A 15,237-nucleotide genomic window follows, 5' to 3' on the forward strand; every position below is an offset into this window, starting at 1 on the left:
ACCAGCGTTTTGTGGAGTTTGGCGTTCCACGCGCGCGGCGCTTGACGGAGGCCGTAGAGCGCCTTGTCCAAGCGCAGCACCATGTTCTCGTGCCCGACAACGGTGAAGCCGGGAGGTTGCCTGACGTAGACCTCTTCGACTAGCTCCCCGTTCAGGAACGCGGACTTTACGTCCATATGGTGCACCGACCACCCCTCCTGGGCAGCTAGCGCAAGGAGCAGCCGGACAGACTCGATGCGGGCGACAGGCGCGAAGACCTCGTCGAAATCCACCCCGAGCTGCTGGACATAGCCCTTCGCCACAAGGCGGGCCTTGTGTTTGATGACGTCCCCGGCAGCATCCTTCTTCACCTTGTAAACCCACTTCAAGCCTATGGGTCGATGCCCAGGCGGAAGGGGTACCAGGCGCCAGGTCTTGTTGCTCTCGATGGAGTCCATCTCCTCCATCATGGCTCGGCGCCAACACGCGTGCTTCTCAGCCTCTGCAAAAGAGGCAAGCTCCTCCTCCATCTACAAATGAAGCTCTGCAGCCACCTGGCGCGTGGCGAAGCCCGGTGGAGTCACTGCCCCGATGACGTTGTCGATGGTGCGGTACCTCGGCTCGACGGCGTCGGCGTCCAAGTACTCCTCCGCCTGCTTACAGGCGGATAAGGAACATGATGCCTCCATTATTGCTGCAAAGAATTATATATATATATATATATATATATATATATATATATATATATATATATATATATATATATATATATATATATATATATATATATAAAGAAGCAGAGAGCAGGCGGACCAACCGCGTTAACAAAGACAAGTTTGTGGTGGAAATTGTTTGCACCACAAACTTACACGCAACTATTGGAAATATACAAATTTGAAAGATAAAATATCGCAAACATGTCAAATCACTACCGGCGATAAGGGAATTAGAAAGATTTAGAGGGGCCAAAACAGCGTCACAATTCGGCCATGTTAAAGACTGATTTAGGTTTAGGTCCAAAAGCAAAGTTTGTTGTACTCAACTCAAACTACAACTTCTATTAAAAGTCAAACTTCATATTAAAAAAGAAACTATAGTTTTACTCTGGTCAAAACAGCATCATGAAAAAAGAAGTTAACTATTGATCCAACACTTAGAAGCATTTTTAGGCTAGTTCATAAACATAAACCCTAGATCATTTTTTATCTTAAGTATTTCTAGACTGTTTTAAGTGATCAAACAATAAGTCACTGTAAAAAATCTAGAGTTAGCCACATTTCTTAATATCCAAGTCATGGTAAAAATTAAAATTTATCAATTTCCATAGCTCGGCGCCGTAGTAATTGGCGCCAAGCTCATGCCACGTTCGCGCCACGCAAGCAGCCACGTCAACGACACGCAGAAAATGACCCTGGACCTCGGCGCCAAAGCAATTGGCACCGAGATGTGTAAGCTCGGCGTCAATTGTCACGACGCCGAGGTCAGGATCTATTTTTTGAAAGGATACTGCCAGGGACGTATTTGTGAAAATCTTTCAAAAAAGGGCTGTAAAACAAAAAAATTCGGGAGTATCTACTCCCTAGTGGTTAGACAAATTCTGCCAGAAACATAATTAGACGGACGGTCGGGTCGGGTGCCAACTTAATCTCACCAACGATCCATTGAGTCATAACTGTTGAACTAGGTGTTGCAAATTAGCTGTTGAACTTGTGTACTCTGTACATGTTTTCTTTCTTTGGAAGTTTATAAAATTCAGTTGGGCCCTCCCATCTTGTTTGGTCAAAAAAATGTTGTTCACATAACATGAGAAAAACCAAATAAAAATTATGCACAAACAATTTTTTTAACAGGTCATGCATGCAGATTTGTGACACAAGAAAAATACAGTAACACAAATTAAGGAGCTCCTAAAAAGTGACACGACATGAGGAACACATTACTCAAAAGTACACAATTGGTAACTGATACAATTATTTTGTCCATGATACCATATAGAGCAAATCGCCATGGGTCTGCAACATAGTTTTCACTTGCATATATAGTATGCAGGAGTTCATCATTCAGGGAGCATGCCTTCCGTTGAGCTTGTCAACAATTTCAACTATAGAAGGTCTCTTGTTCTGATCAACATCCACGCATTTTAGCCCGATTTCGATGCATGTTCTTACTTCCTGGAGGCTGCCTGCATCTAGTAGTGCTGAGTGCTTGGATGCAATGTGCTCATCTGTCCACGTTTCACGCACCTACAGAGTTAAGAGGTGTGAGCTTAAGTGACAACATTAAGCAAGTAAAAAAAATGTTTTCCAGTCTTGGTCTTGCCTTATCTACAAAGTCCCTCGCTGACATGTCTTGTTTGCCTGAAAAATTCTTCTCACCTGTTGTGATCTCCATGATTACCACACCTAAGCCATATATATCGGACCGGGTTGATATTCTGGAGCCATATACCCTCTGGGAAGCGTGAATGTCAAACGAAACAATAAGGATCATAGGACAATGCAATTTGATTTGATTTATTATTTAGAATAACAAATAATGGAATTTATTGGGCTTACTTTTTTCTCACAACATTTATTGTGTTTATTCGGGTTTGCTCTTCACCGAAGAGTCTTGACAGGCCGAAATCCGTGATTTTCGGTACCATGTTTTCATCCAACAATATGTTGCTAGGCTGAAGATCCAAATGAACAATTGGCCTATCCATTTCCTTATGCAGGTAAGGTAAGCCCTGGCAGATGCCCTTGATTATCTCGAAGCATGTCTTCCAATCAGGTGTAAAAGATGCATCTGAAGAATGAAAACATGGGTCATGTATTTACATACATCTCAGAAAATTAATGACAAAACAAATATATGCATGTTGGATAGCGGCATAGCGCGCGCGTTCTTATTGCATACCGAAAATATACTTGCCAAGGTTTCCGTTAGGCACATATTCATAGTAGAGCATGCTCTCAACCACGTCTACAATGATGTATCTTCCACTGTGCTCGATCACTTTCTTCTGCGGTTCGTGGCAGTAGCCGAGTAACCTCACTATATTCTGATGCTGCATGGCCATAAGATTCCCAACCCCAATCGTGAACTGCTTCTCAGGTGCCACCGGCGCATTATCTTAAAGCTTTTTCACAGCAATCTTCTCCCCATCTTGCAGAATGCCCTGTTACTTTGACCTCTTATTAGACACTGTGATCGGTGTGCGCTTATTGGACAATATTCTAAAACTGGATAACATTATTGTTGAGCATAGTGGTATGGTACCTCATAAACAGTTCCAAATGCACCTTCACCAAGCTTTCGAGCATCAGAGAACCCTTCCCACAGTGATTTCTTTCAGAAACTGTGCTGGTGGGTTAGTCGGCAAGGTGTTCAGAAGACTCCACTTGCTGGCTATTCCTGACGGTTTGACGCAGCTGCAGATCAGAGCTAGTTAAACAAGATTTATTGCAACTTCAACTCCAGCAAAAATATGGCAATTGTTCATGAACATAGTACATATATATAGACGAGCATAACACTACACAGATTTTTGCACAAACTGGAATGTTGTGAAAACCAAACGAAAGTAAGCAGCTTGTCAGAAGCACTGACCTAGCTAGAGCAGAGAACTTGAGGGATCCAAGCTGGGGAGATCGAGATCTAAGAACCAGGTGTACGGGCTTTGGTTCCTGGCAGGATGAAGCGGGAGCTGCTGCGGTTTTAAGATTATTATATATATATAATCCAGCCTGATGGGATCTGAATCGAAGACTATGAGAGGGAGTTGACTTCACTCTAGACCATGTGAGGCTGGTGAGCACGGTGTGGGATGTGACAATTTTCGAAGGCATGTCTGAGCAGTTGCGAGGAGGTTGAAATAAAATATTACCTTCACCGCTCGTGCTTTTTTGATCGGATACAACTGAAACGCACATAACCTACACACTCCACACTCACACCACACCACACGCAAAGAAGAGATTAGGAGGCACCACCTCCAGTGCGCAGGAAACGCACAGTACCACCGAACGAGCACGCGTGCGTGTACCCTGAAAATTCTAGAAAATTTCCAGAAAAAGGTGCGATCATCAGGGTTTGAACCCTGGTGGGTAGCGTCCCACTGGACAGCCCTACCACTAGACCACAGGTCCATTCGCCCTTCACCCCTTGTGTGTCTACACAATTACACCGCGTTCCAAGAGCAACTGAGCAAGAGCGAAGTTGCTGACGTTGTTCGTCTAAACGGTGGTTTATTCTGTTTAAACACCATTTTAAAATCTCTTTCTTATTGTTTTATTCGTATTTTAAAAAAAAATTATCATGTTCGTTCTTATTTGGAACTTCTCCTTGTTCTACTCATGTTTCGAGAGCCGTCTTTTTTCGAAATCCGCTTTCTTTTGAAACGTTTCCTTTTAGAAATTAGAAAACCTTTCTTTTGAAGTCTTGCTTTGAACAACTTTCTTCTCAAAATCCTCTTTTTGAAAACTAGCTGTATACTTCTACCACTATGAGCCTTCCCGAAACCTAAGCTTCTTCGATCGATCCCCGACCAACTCTCCTACCCACCTATAACATAAAAAAAGCCTAGCCTACCCTTGTTAAACCCCTCCTATGTTAGGGCCCCATAAAGCATGCCTACAACCTACTACAATGGAAAAGAGGGAAGAGAAATAAGATTCGCGTGAGTTCACTTTTTTAAGATTCGCGTGAGTTCACTTTTTTAGTTGCGGACATCGTTGAACTATACATGTCACTCTCATTAGGGTGGGTTTAGACATCTCATTGCTTGTCCACACCCAAACCCAAATCATCATATCCATCCCTCATCCTTCCTAAGAGCATCTCCTATCCTCTCCAACTCGCAAGTTTTCATAGTCAAGAGGAACTTTAGTTGGATTGGGTTTCTTATGGTGGAACCTGCCTACCCATTTTAAGGTTGCTATTTATTATGTTAACTTGCTAGATCTATTATTTAGCAAGTAAACTATACTAAACTCTTGGAGATGCTCTAATATCATCCAGCCAAACGCCCAAACCTAAAAGGTAATGATGATCAAACTAATAGGATAGGGGTGTTTGGATTAGAGTACCAATTGATCATCTTTGGGTACTAGTAAGTATACCCATATTCTACCCATTTCTAAATCCATATCCTAGTCATTTGATGATGTGGATGTGGGTACAAATATAGAATACCCATCAACTGCATACGTGGAACGATGAGTATGGTCACTCCTATGGCCCTAGGGGCGCTTGTAGCGTAGGATCAAGATTAAGACAAAAGAAAAGTAGTCTTTCCTGCTACTAACCTAATTACCTAAAAGTTTGCCAAGAGTGGATTCAATGACATTAACCAAAGTTGGACATACTTGACTCACGACAAAATAAAAATATCAAACATTTAGAGATGAAGGGAGTATCTCTTTGAAACAAACAACTAGTAACAATACTAATAATGCAATATTATAAATTGGCATCGGAGCCTTTGCAACCGTACTGGTGCTCCAGCATAGCAAAAGTTCAATACAGAATAACATTACGGTGTCATACAAATACATCAAAATTTAGCAGGGATGAGATACAGGAGGCTATTGAGTATTTGAGTTGCATACACCTTCCAATTCAACAGAAAAATATAAGCTGATAAGAAAATATGGGCGGTTCACTTATAATACAATAGGGACTTTACTTTAGATGCAGTTCCACACAAAAAAGATTGGCAGTCTTTTCATGGAGCTAATGTGAGAAATAACTGGAACAAGGCAGGCTGACGCAGGTAACTACTTCCTTGAGGCAAAGGCGGAGAGCCATGTTTTGGCAGTAATTATTGTGAACATCTGCCTATGATTCAGCTGAAAAGTGAATGTGATGCTATACAATGTCACTAACTGAAGAAAACATGGAATTTGAAAAGGATGAAACACACATGAGCAGACGCAACTTACAAGATTACTGCTGAAGAAATAGTGATAATCCCCCTAGATGCGGATCTCTGGAACATGCTGCATCTTTTGTTTCATGCCCTTATTGTTCCATTGAGCTTTGAAGTACTCGTCGAGACCAAGCAACCAAAGCTTCTTAAGACGCTGACAGTTTTCAATTCCTTGAGGGACTGTAGCTAGGTTTGGTAGCGATGTAATGTACATAGCCTCAGTGACTGGAAGTGAACCATGTCCAATGTCCAGAAAATACACATCATGCAAACCCATCAAAACAAGTGTCTTAAGGTGAGTGAAGGAGTCAGCAGGAACAACCAATTTGTGTGTACTGTTTATGTTGTTGAGTCTTAGATAGGACATGTGCGGGGCATGTGATGCGAGGAACACCAATGGATCTTCTCCCCCAAGGTGACAATGGCTAAGAGCTAGATACTTAAGATTTCCCCCATGGTGCTCAAACATTGGGCACTTCAGTGTTCTGCCAGCCCAACAACCTCTGACAATCAACCTGTGGAGCTTTGTGGAAGTTGGTTTGAGATCCTCAAAAGAAAGTGGCTCGTTCCCATTAGTAGCAGAGAGAAGCAAGCTATCAAGAAGCGGCATCATTGACAAAACCTTACAAATCTTGCTACAATGGGCAGCACTTATGTTTTCAATCCACACGCTCCTTAGTTGCATCATATTCTCCAGCTGCTCAGCCAAGTAAATACTTGATTGCACTGTCTCAAGAGTTTGAAGTTCTTCCAGATTTGAAAGCCCTTTAGGTGCCTCCACTCCAACAAAGTACCGGAACTCTGACTGCTTCACATCAGCATATCTGTCAGCAAGAATGTGCCTAAGCTTAGTGAGCTTCACAATCCCATGTGGCAGATTTCTAATATTGGTTGACTTGACATCAAGAGTCTGAAGATTGATGAGATTCTCTATAGATTCTGGCAGTACGCTTATTCCTGTATTTCTCAGACCAATGTAGCGTAGATTAAACAGATGACCAATTGATGAAGGTAATGTGGTGACTTCTGAGTCTTGCAATTCAAGGACAGTAAGGTATTTGGATTCAGATAATATTGAAGGTATAGACATCACAATGGTTTCACTTGCCATTAGCGTCCGCAGGTGTGGAAATTTCATCTTGGATGCATCATTTTTCATCTTCCTCCATCTAAATGCAGATAAGCGACGTACATCTCTATCCATTTGAATTACTGCACCAAAATCATTAACAATACCAAACATCTCTACTTTAGAGATTGTAAGGGCTAACTCTCTCAAGATATCATGCATTCTGCATGTACTCACCCCACCAAGTTCATCATTATCAACAACTTGCAACATGTTTCGATGGATCAGTTCCATGAGATAGCCCTCTGCAACTTCCTCTAGTGTACTGTTCCCTTTCTTTACTACAAACCCTTCTGCAATCCATAGTCGCACAAGCTTTTCCCTTGGCAAGGGATAATCTTCAGGGAACATGCTGCAGTATAGGAAGCAATTTCTAAGCTCTCCTGGCAAGTCATAGTAGCTCAGACTTAGAATTCCACGAACCTGTACATACTTCTCTAGTTCAGAGGGAAGTTGATCATATATCTGCTTCCAAACTGGCAGAATTAGCTTCCTTGTAGAAAGTAAGCTTCCTATAGATACAATTGCCAAAGGCAAGCCCGCACATTTCTTTGCAATATTAACAGCTAGCACCTGCATCTCTAATGGGCACTTGGCAACTGGCAGGGCCACACTTTTCTTTGCAATATCATTAGCTACGTCCAGGAGTTCTGATGAGCTTTTTGCCATTGACAAGCCCTCACATTTCCTTTTAGCATCATTAGCTAGCTCCTGAAGCTCAGCTGGGCACTGCTCCAGCAATAGGGCCTCAAATTTCTTAGCAACACCAGTAGCTAGATCATGAAGCTCTGCTGGACAGTTCACCAGAGATGATCCATTACATTTATTTGCAGTATCAGTAGCTAACTCGAGTACCTTTGATGGGCCCTCAGACTCGTCATTGTAAGGAAAAGCTTTGATGCAAAGTAGGCAAAGAGCGTCCTTCAGACCTAATGGACTAAGCTTGAGCTGATGATGCTTGGAAGCAAGAGCAGCCACATCCTCTTTCCTTGTTGTGATAACAATGCAACTTCCATTTTTAGAATCATCAAACACATCTCGCATTGATTCATACACTTGGGGGTTCCATATGTCATCTAATACAACTAAATACTTCTTTGATCCAAACCCTGCCCTTAACTCTGTTTTAACCATGAGGATGTCCATGCTGTTAATGTCTTCTAATTTCCTCTTATCCATTACCTCGCTGTCACTGTCAGGTCTTCTCATCTCAAGTAGTAGCTTCCTCAGCAATGCCTCCATGCTATTGTATGTCTGTGAAATAGTAAGCCACAAAAGCACCTCAAAGTTATCCCTTTGCTTCTCGTATACATTTGCGATCAGGGTGGTCTTTCCTATTCCGCCCATACCACAAACTGATACCACTTTAAGATCTTGTGTATCTGACCTCAACAATTTCGTTAGCTGCTTGCTGTTTTTCTCAATCCCCACAAGATCTTCGTCTTTCATAAATTGGGGCATACTGTACTGAGGGAATTGTAGTTCACTGTTGTTGATTTGAGTTGGAAGAAGCTCATGAACAGGTCTCAACCATTGATCCTTCAGCATGGAAACATGCACAATTTCCTTCTCAATCTGAATTAGCTCATCAGATATTCCACTAAATACCGCAGTATAGTTTATTCCTTTGCTCAGTCTTTTCAGGAATTGGTCATTCTTGTATCGAAGATAATGGTACGAAAAGTTATCCATTACATCCTCAACACGGTAGGCCAACATTCGCACCTCTGAGATCCATCCCTTCAGGAGTTCGTCACTGAGATACAGCGCACCTGTCTTCCGTATGAAGAGATTCATCATCAAAAGTTGCCTTCGCACACGCTGCACTATGTTCGGTAGCTCTGTCAAATTAGAAAATTTGGTTGCCACAAAAGTTGCAGCTTCTCCTGCTAAATAGAAACCGATCTTTGAGAGAGCAAGAAGAGCTGCTTCAGCATCCTGTTGAGAAAAACAGACAAGCATGTTTTAGATTACTATATGCAACCAAAAAAAAAGGAGGCAAGGCAGGTTCCATAGAGCATAACACATTCCATTTTTCCATAATGTGGAAACTCCAATTTTTTTCATAAATAGAAACGCCGTCTAGTTGGTTTTAAGGAATTAATTATAACTCTCATTTTTCTGTATTCAATATCACAGTGCATACATCTCTTTATGACTTTACCTACATTATAAAATGGGACATTATGCTATGGCTAAGTGCCTAAGTGTATGCCAAAACTTTAAAGATACTATCATTCACAATTAAGAACCATTAGAATAGTCATGAGACCATGTGCAGATGTTGTGATGCATAACCAAAACAATTTATGTCTCAAACTCATGGAACAATAAAAAGAAGCTCCTTTTTATGCCCAATTTCATTAAAAACGCATCCTACTGTTCAATTTCAATTGAAACAAAAGGATATGGAGGCCCCCAACCTACATGTCTAGGAGATTTAAAATGTCCACAGTTGAACAATCAGATAATAGATGCTCCTTTTGGAAGTAGCAATTCTCGAGACATACTAATCGGCAAATTCCAATTGCCAATCTGTCGTCACGGCCGTGAGGAAAAAAACAGTATCAGAGAACCAAGAATCCAAAATACGGCACGGCAGTGCAGCAATTCGTCGAGCAGGTCATATGCGCGGTGACCGACCTCTGACGCGAGGCTAAATCCCTTGGACGAACGGAGTATGAGCTCCTTCCAACTTCCAAGGTGGAGGCTGGAGGCGGAAAGGGACCCAAGAAGTCGGACGTGCTACGAAGAACAGCAACACAAGCTTCTACAAGAAAAGATGGAGTCACCTACTTGATGATGCGGCAACGAGGACCGCGATGGTGGCAGCTCTCCGGGCGCTCACTCTGGTCTCGTGCTCTGAAGCTCCTACCCTGCGGACTGCAGCGCAGGTTCGAAGAGGAAATCTGCACAGAGATTCAAGGAACAAAGGTTTGGTGCAGATTCCCTTTGGATGCTTTCTCGGGAACTTCATTGCGAAGAAATGTGTGAGCATTGGTTAGAATAGATGCCGCTGTGTGCCTGTGTTGACTTGACTCAGCTTCCGCGCGTCAAGGTCTTCAAAAAAATAATACTACTGTAATTAACCCCATCACAAGATTAAGGCCCATCCATTAGCTGTCAATATTTAGCTAGCAAATAGTAGCGCATAGCTAACATTAGCTAATTAGCTATTAGCTGCTATTATATCAAACTAGTGAAATAGTTGTTAGGGAAATGCTAGTGCACGAATGTTCGATGGGGATGAATTCCATCTAGGACGCTCGCCTGCATGCCTGACAAGCCTATCTCGACGCCTGATTCGGCCTCGTCCCTATCCATTCGCCTCGCCTCCGTAGGCGCACCCCTGCCCCATTGTGCCCTTGATCGCTAGCCCCAAGCGTGCCACACACCGCGTCCGCTGGTGTAGGGTCGAGATGACGAACTAGAGAGGGGTGAATAGTCATTTCTAAAATTAATCATGCCGACTAATCGAAACAAATACCGAATTAAAACTATCGGTCTAGCTAAGACTACACCCCTCTATCTAAGTTCACTAACACCTTAAAAGGATCCTAATTAGGCAACAAAGTATCAGGCTAGCTAGAGCTCACCTAATCAATTCTAAAGCAAGGTCACACAAACCCCCTATGTACTAGTACTCAAGCAACCGAGGGAACTCCTACACAGTTATAGTAAGCAAAAAGCACAAAACCCCTAAGCTCACTAGCAATGCTCAATAACAAGGCTACACAAGCCAAATTAGAGAGCGCAAATTACTTAATTGTGCAAATTAAGCAATGTGACTAACAAGGTTACTTAAACCCAAATTAGTCACGCAAGGAAGCTACTTCTATGCTACACAAGTAAGAAGATAACTAGCAAGCTATACAAACTAACTAATAACTAGAGCAACTACATAAGTACAATATATGAAATGTAAATACAAGCTTGTGTTGCGCGGAATGCAAACCACCGAGAAGATGATGAAGATAATATTGACACGGTGATTTTCTCCCGAGGTTCACTTGGTTGCCACCAAGCTACGTCTCCGTTATGTCGACCGCTCACTTGGTGGTTCGGCGTCTAATTTGCATCATCCGCCAAGTCCGCATGTCGGGTACCGCAAGAACCTACCCCGAAAGTGAGGGTAGCTCAATGACACGCTCTACTAGAGTTGCTCTTCGTGATCCCCGTGTGGTGAGCACAATCCCCCTCACAAATCCTCCTTCGGAGCACCGCACAAGCTTCTCGCTTGCTTCAACGGAGTCACAAGCCACCAAGCATCTAGGAGGTGGCAACCTCCAAGAGTAACAAGCACCATCGGCTTGCAACTCGATCACCTAGTGTCACTCGATGCAACCTCACGATGCAACGTATTAGAATCACATTCACTCACAATCGGATGATCACTATTAAGCACAAGTGAGTTAGAGGGCTCCCAATCACACCTACACAAGCCACCAAGGCTCAAGGGTGCTCAGCAACCAGCCCAAGGCCAAGCTCCACCTCTATTTATAGCCCCCAAGACAAATAGAGCCGTTGGAGCTATTGGGCTGCTGTCTGCGAGGGCACCGGACATAGCGATGCGGTCACCGGACAAGGGGTGATGGTACCCCTCTAACGGTCATCCAACGGCTGGGGCACCAGACAGGGGGTGGCGGTGCCACCCCGGCCAACCCCCCGAGAAACCACCTCTCTAGAAAAATAGGGCGGTGCACCGCCATCACCATGGCGGTGACCCCCTGTGCTCAACACTAAACTCGCCAGCCTCGGTTAAGAAGCGGCGGTGGCACCGGATGACCCCTAGCGTTGCAATGCCCACACCATGGCGGTGTACACCGTCACCGATGGTGCCACCTACAACTTCGCTGCTCTCGGGCAAGGTCTGGTGGGCACCACCCTAGGGGTGGCGGTGCGGACAAGTAGTGGCAGTGCCCCCCAAGGGCACCAGCCAACTCTTCCCTCTCAGCCTCTAGGTGGGCACCGCCCTAGGGGTGGCGGTGCCACAGACCTTGCCCGAGAGCAGCACCTCGGGCCCGGTTTTGTCTCCTTTCTTTCACTAACTTCTTCTCCTTTACAAATGTACTAACACCACCAAGCGTTCACCAACTTGTGCATGTGTGTTAGCTTTTCACAAATATTTTCCAAGGAGTTAGCCACTCAATTCACATCGCCACTCGATACTAACATGTATGCAAAGTTATAACGCTCAAGTGGCACTAGATGACTGATATGCAAACAAGTTTGCCCCTCTTGATAGTATAGCCATCTATCCTAAACCCGGTCATAAACTTCTCTACACACCTATGACCGGTGAAATGAAATGCCCTAGGTTATACCTTTGTCTTGTGCATTCCATTCCATCTCCTTCAATATCGATGCAACACATGCACCAACATGATCAACAATGATATGATCCACTTCATATCATCACGTGACCATATTGATTCATCGATCTTGACTTGACTTGCTCTTCACCGTTGCTTCAGTCCATCAGCACCAAGTCATCACTCAACTTGCCCTTCACACTTGCAACCGGTCCGTCGAGCCAAGTCTTGTCTTGATCTTCTCCACCTTGGTCACATGACTCAATGTCATGTCTCATATGCAATGAGCTCCTTTATCACACGTGTGAGCTTCACAACATTTCCAAACCATTTCACCTCCATGGCATATGTTGCTCACACACGTGTACCTATGGACTAATCACCTGTGTATTTCACTTTGAACACAATTAGTCCAGCTAGGTTGTCACTCAATTACCAAAACCAAACAAGGACCTTTCAGCTGGCCACTGGCTCACCGCGCCACATTCCCCAACGCCCCCTGACTCTCCGAACAGTAGGAAAGACATGCAACATGAAACACTTGAATGCAACATACGTCTGGAAACAGATGAAATAGTTTGAACAAACGGTTGCAACATGCCTCTGGAACACTTGTAACATATGCAAACATGTGCAACATCCCCTGATCTACTTTTGCAACATCCATATCAAACAATTGCAACATGCCTTTGAAATATCTAAAACAATTAAAATATATATTTGCAACATAGGGGGAAGAGGCCTGGGCCGGTCAATTCCGGTCGACGGGGTGGGAGCCAGCGGCGAGCGGCTGCGCTCGAGCAACACCCAGCAACAACAACAGCAGCGTGCGCGAGCACCACCACCACCAGCGCCACCGGCACCGGGCTTGGCTCAGCAGCGACCGTGGGGGAATGGGGGCGGGGAGCGCCATGGCCATCGGGGTGGGGAGGGTGTCGCGCCAAGTTGGGGAGAGCCGCCCACTCCCCTGCAACACCGCCACGCCACCTCCATAGATCTCGTAGGAGGAGAGTGCATATCGCTCGTCCTCCATGGATCTTGCGGGGGTAGGAGAGAGGACCGCCGGATCTACGGGCAATGGGTGTTCTCAGTGAGGACACCGGGGTTAGGGAGGATGCGGGGCATTGGTGCGCACGGTAGGGGGTGAGGAGCGTGGATGGGGTAAGGGTGGAGATGAGGAAGCAAAGGGATATGTTTTTTTAATATACATGCGGGCGGGAGCAAGCAGCGGGGTGAAAAAGCCGTCCGACGTTTGTGTGGTCCATCGGATGCACGACACGTAGCATTTCCATAGTTGTTAGTTGGATATTAGCTCATAATTAGCTAAACTATTAGCTGAACCTGATTCAAATGAGCTAATTATTAACAGCTAACTATTAGTTGCTTGATTCAAATGGGTCTAGGGCATGTTTAGATGCACATGCTAGTAACTAAGTAGGGCTAAAAAATAGCCCAAATTATTTGTAGTTGACTAACAATTAGTTAAAGACTTAGCAAAAAAAATTGCCTAGTTATTGGCCCTCCTGTTTAGATGTACTAGAATTAATCTTAAGTAATTTTTAACCAACTAGCAATTAGTCTTTGTATCAAACACCCTAAATGTCATCACTCATTGTTTAGTTGTTTATCTTGTTCGAGCGACTGTGATGAGCTGCAAAAGGCACTGTAACAGCAGTGAATCGTGCCTTCTTTGGTTGGTGTCAGAAAGTCCTGCATTTGAGATGTAGGGTGCGTTTAAGGTCTTGTTTAGTTACTTCCTCTAAAATTTACTTTCCATCCTATTAAATGTTTAACACATGTGGAGGATTAAATATAAACTAAAAAAATAACTAATTACATAGTTTGCGACTAATTTGCGAGACGAATTGTCGGGTATCAGTATTAGGGATATCTAGAAGAAGCAAGCTGATGACCGCGTACGCTAACTCGCCCATATAGTCAAGAGCGTATTTTGGTCTCGTCCGACCCCGAAGGTACGGGTTCTGTCTCGCCTGACCCCGAGGGTGCAGGCTCTGTCCCGCCCAACCCCAAAGGTGCGGGCTCCGTCCCGCCCGACACCGAGGGTGTGGGCTCCATGTCGCCCGACCCCGAGGGCACGGGCTCTGTCTCGCCCGATCCCGAGGGCGCGGGCTCCGTCTCGCCACATCCCTCGGGCGCGGGCTCCGTCTCACCCGACCCCGACGGTGCGGGCTCCGTCTCGCCCGACCCCTCGGGCACGGACTTCGCCTCGCCAGACCCCTCGAAGGGGGATTTCGCCTCGCCCGACAGGGGTCCGTACCGCCCCCAACCAATACGGGTCTAAGAGTACGAACCTAGGGTCAAACTCCTGACACAAGAAAGGGAGTAGGCGCGTCTTGACGTGACCCGCGGCCATGACGGGCCATACCTGAGGACTCATGTCGCCAATAGTGTCGGGCGTGCTGGCGCTATGCTACCTGATCCCCGTATGACTTTCGACGGGGGTATCTACTAACCATGCCGCCCGCCGGGACGGAATGGAGCGCCACGACCGGCTGACGACGCTCGCGTATGGCACCACTGATGAACAGGCTCGCGACGTGGAGCTATCCCCGTCATCATCTACAGGACCGGCAGGGCCTACGTAAAGGAGATGAAGGGCTCCGCGACCCCGGAGGCCTTCTTTCTCCTTGCTTTTCTCTCTCTCTCTCTCTCTCTATCTATCTTTCTCTCGTGTAACCTGCGCCTTCCCCTTCATCTATAAAAGGGGAAGCAGGACGCCCTACGAAGGGCACAACAAAACACGCTAAGACACGCAGACGCCTGCATGCAACAACGGCTCAACACTGAAAGGAACTGAGTCCAACTAGACTCAACTCTATTCGATCCTTCCATCAGAGACTTGGGACCTTCTTCCTCTCTCGTCCGTTTGTAACCCATACTACAAA

At 45.0% G+C, this 15,237-nt stretch overlaps 1 protein-coding gene and 1 pseudogene across 1 annotated transcript; both read right to left on the reverse strand.

The window, feature by feature from the left end:
- Positions 1-1,900: 1,900 nt before the first annotated feature.
- LOC136481936 (G-type lectin S-receptor-like serine/threonine-protein kinase SD1-13) lies at positions 1,901-3,378 on the reverse strand (annotated as a pseudogene).
- Positions 3,379-5,396: 2,018 nt separating this feature from the next.
- Positions 5,397-10,020, reverse strand: LOC136481937 (disease resistance protein RPM1-like). The gene is made up of 3 exons (XM_066479211.1): positions 9,816-10,020; positions 5,904-8,957; positions 5,397-5,810 (listed from the first exon to the last, which is right to left on the reverse strand). Exon 2 carries the CDS (start codon positions 8,817-8,819, stop codon positions 5,937-5,939), a length of 2,883 nt encoding a protein of 960 aa, XP_066335308.1. The 5' UTR covers positions 8,820-8,957; positions 9,816-10,020; the 3' UTR covers positions 5,397-5,810; positions 5,904-5,936.
- Between the last annotated feature and the right edge of the window lie 5,217 nt (positions 10,021-15,237).

The sequence above is a fragment of the Miscanthus floridulus genome, chromosome 9, assembly GCF_019320115.1.
Source record: "Miscanthus floridulus cultivar M001 chromosome 9, ASM1932011v1, whole genome shotgun sequence".
Taxonomy (NCBI): domain Eukaryota; kingdom Viridiplantae; phylum Streptophyta; class Magnoliopsida; order Poales; family Poaceae; genus Miscanthus; species Miscanthus floridulus.

Bases quoted from the DNA above. Each gene is read 5' to 3' on its own strand.
- LOC136481937 (XM_066479211.1), bottom strand. From the start codon at position 8,819: ATGATGAATCTCTTCATACGGAAGACAGGTGCGCTGTATCTCAGTGAC.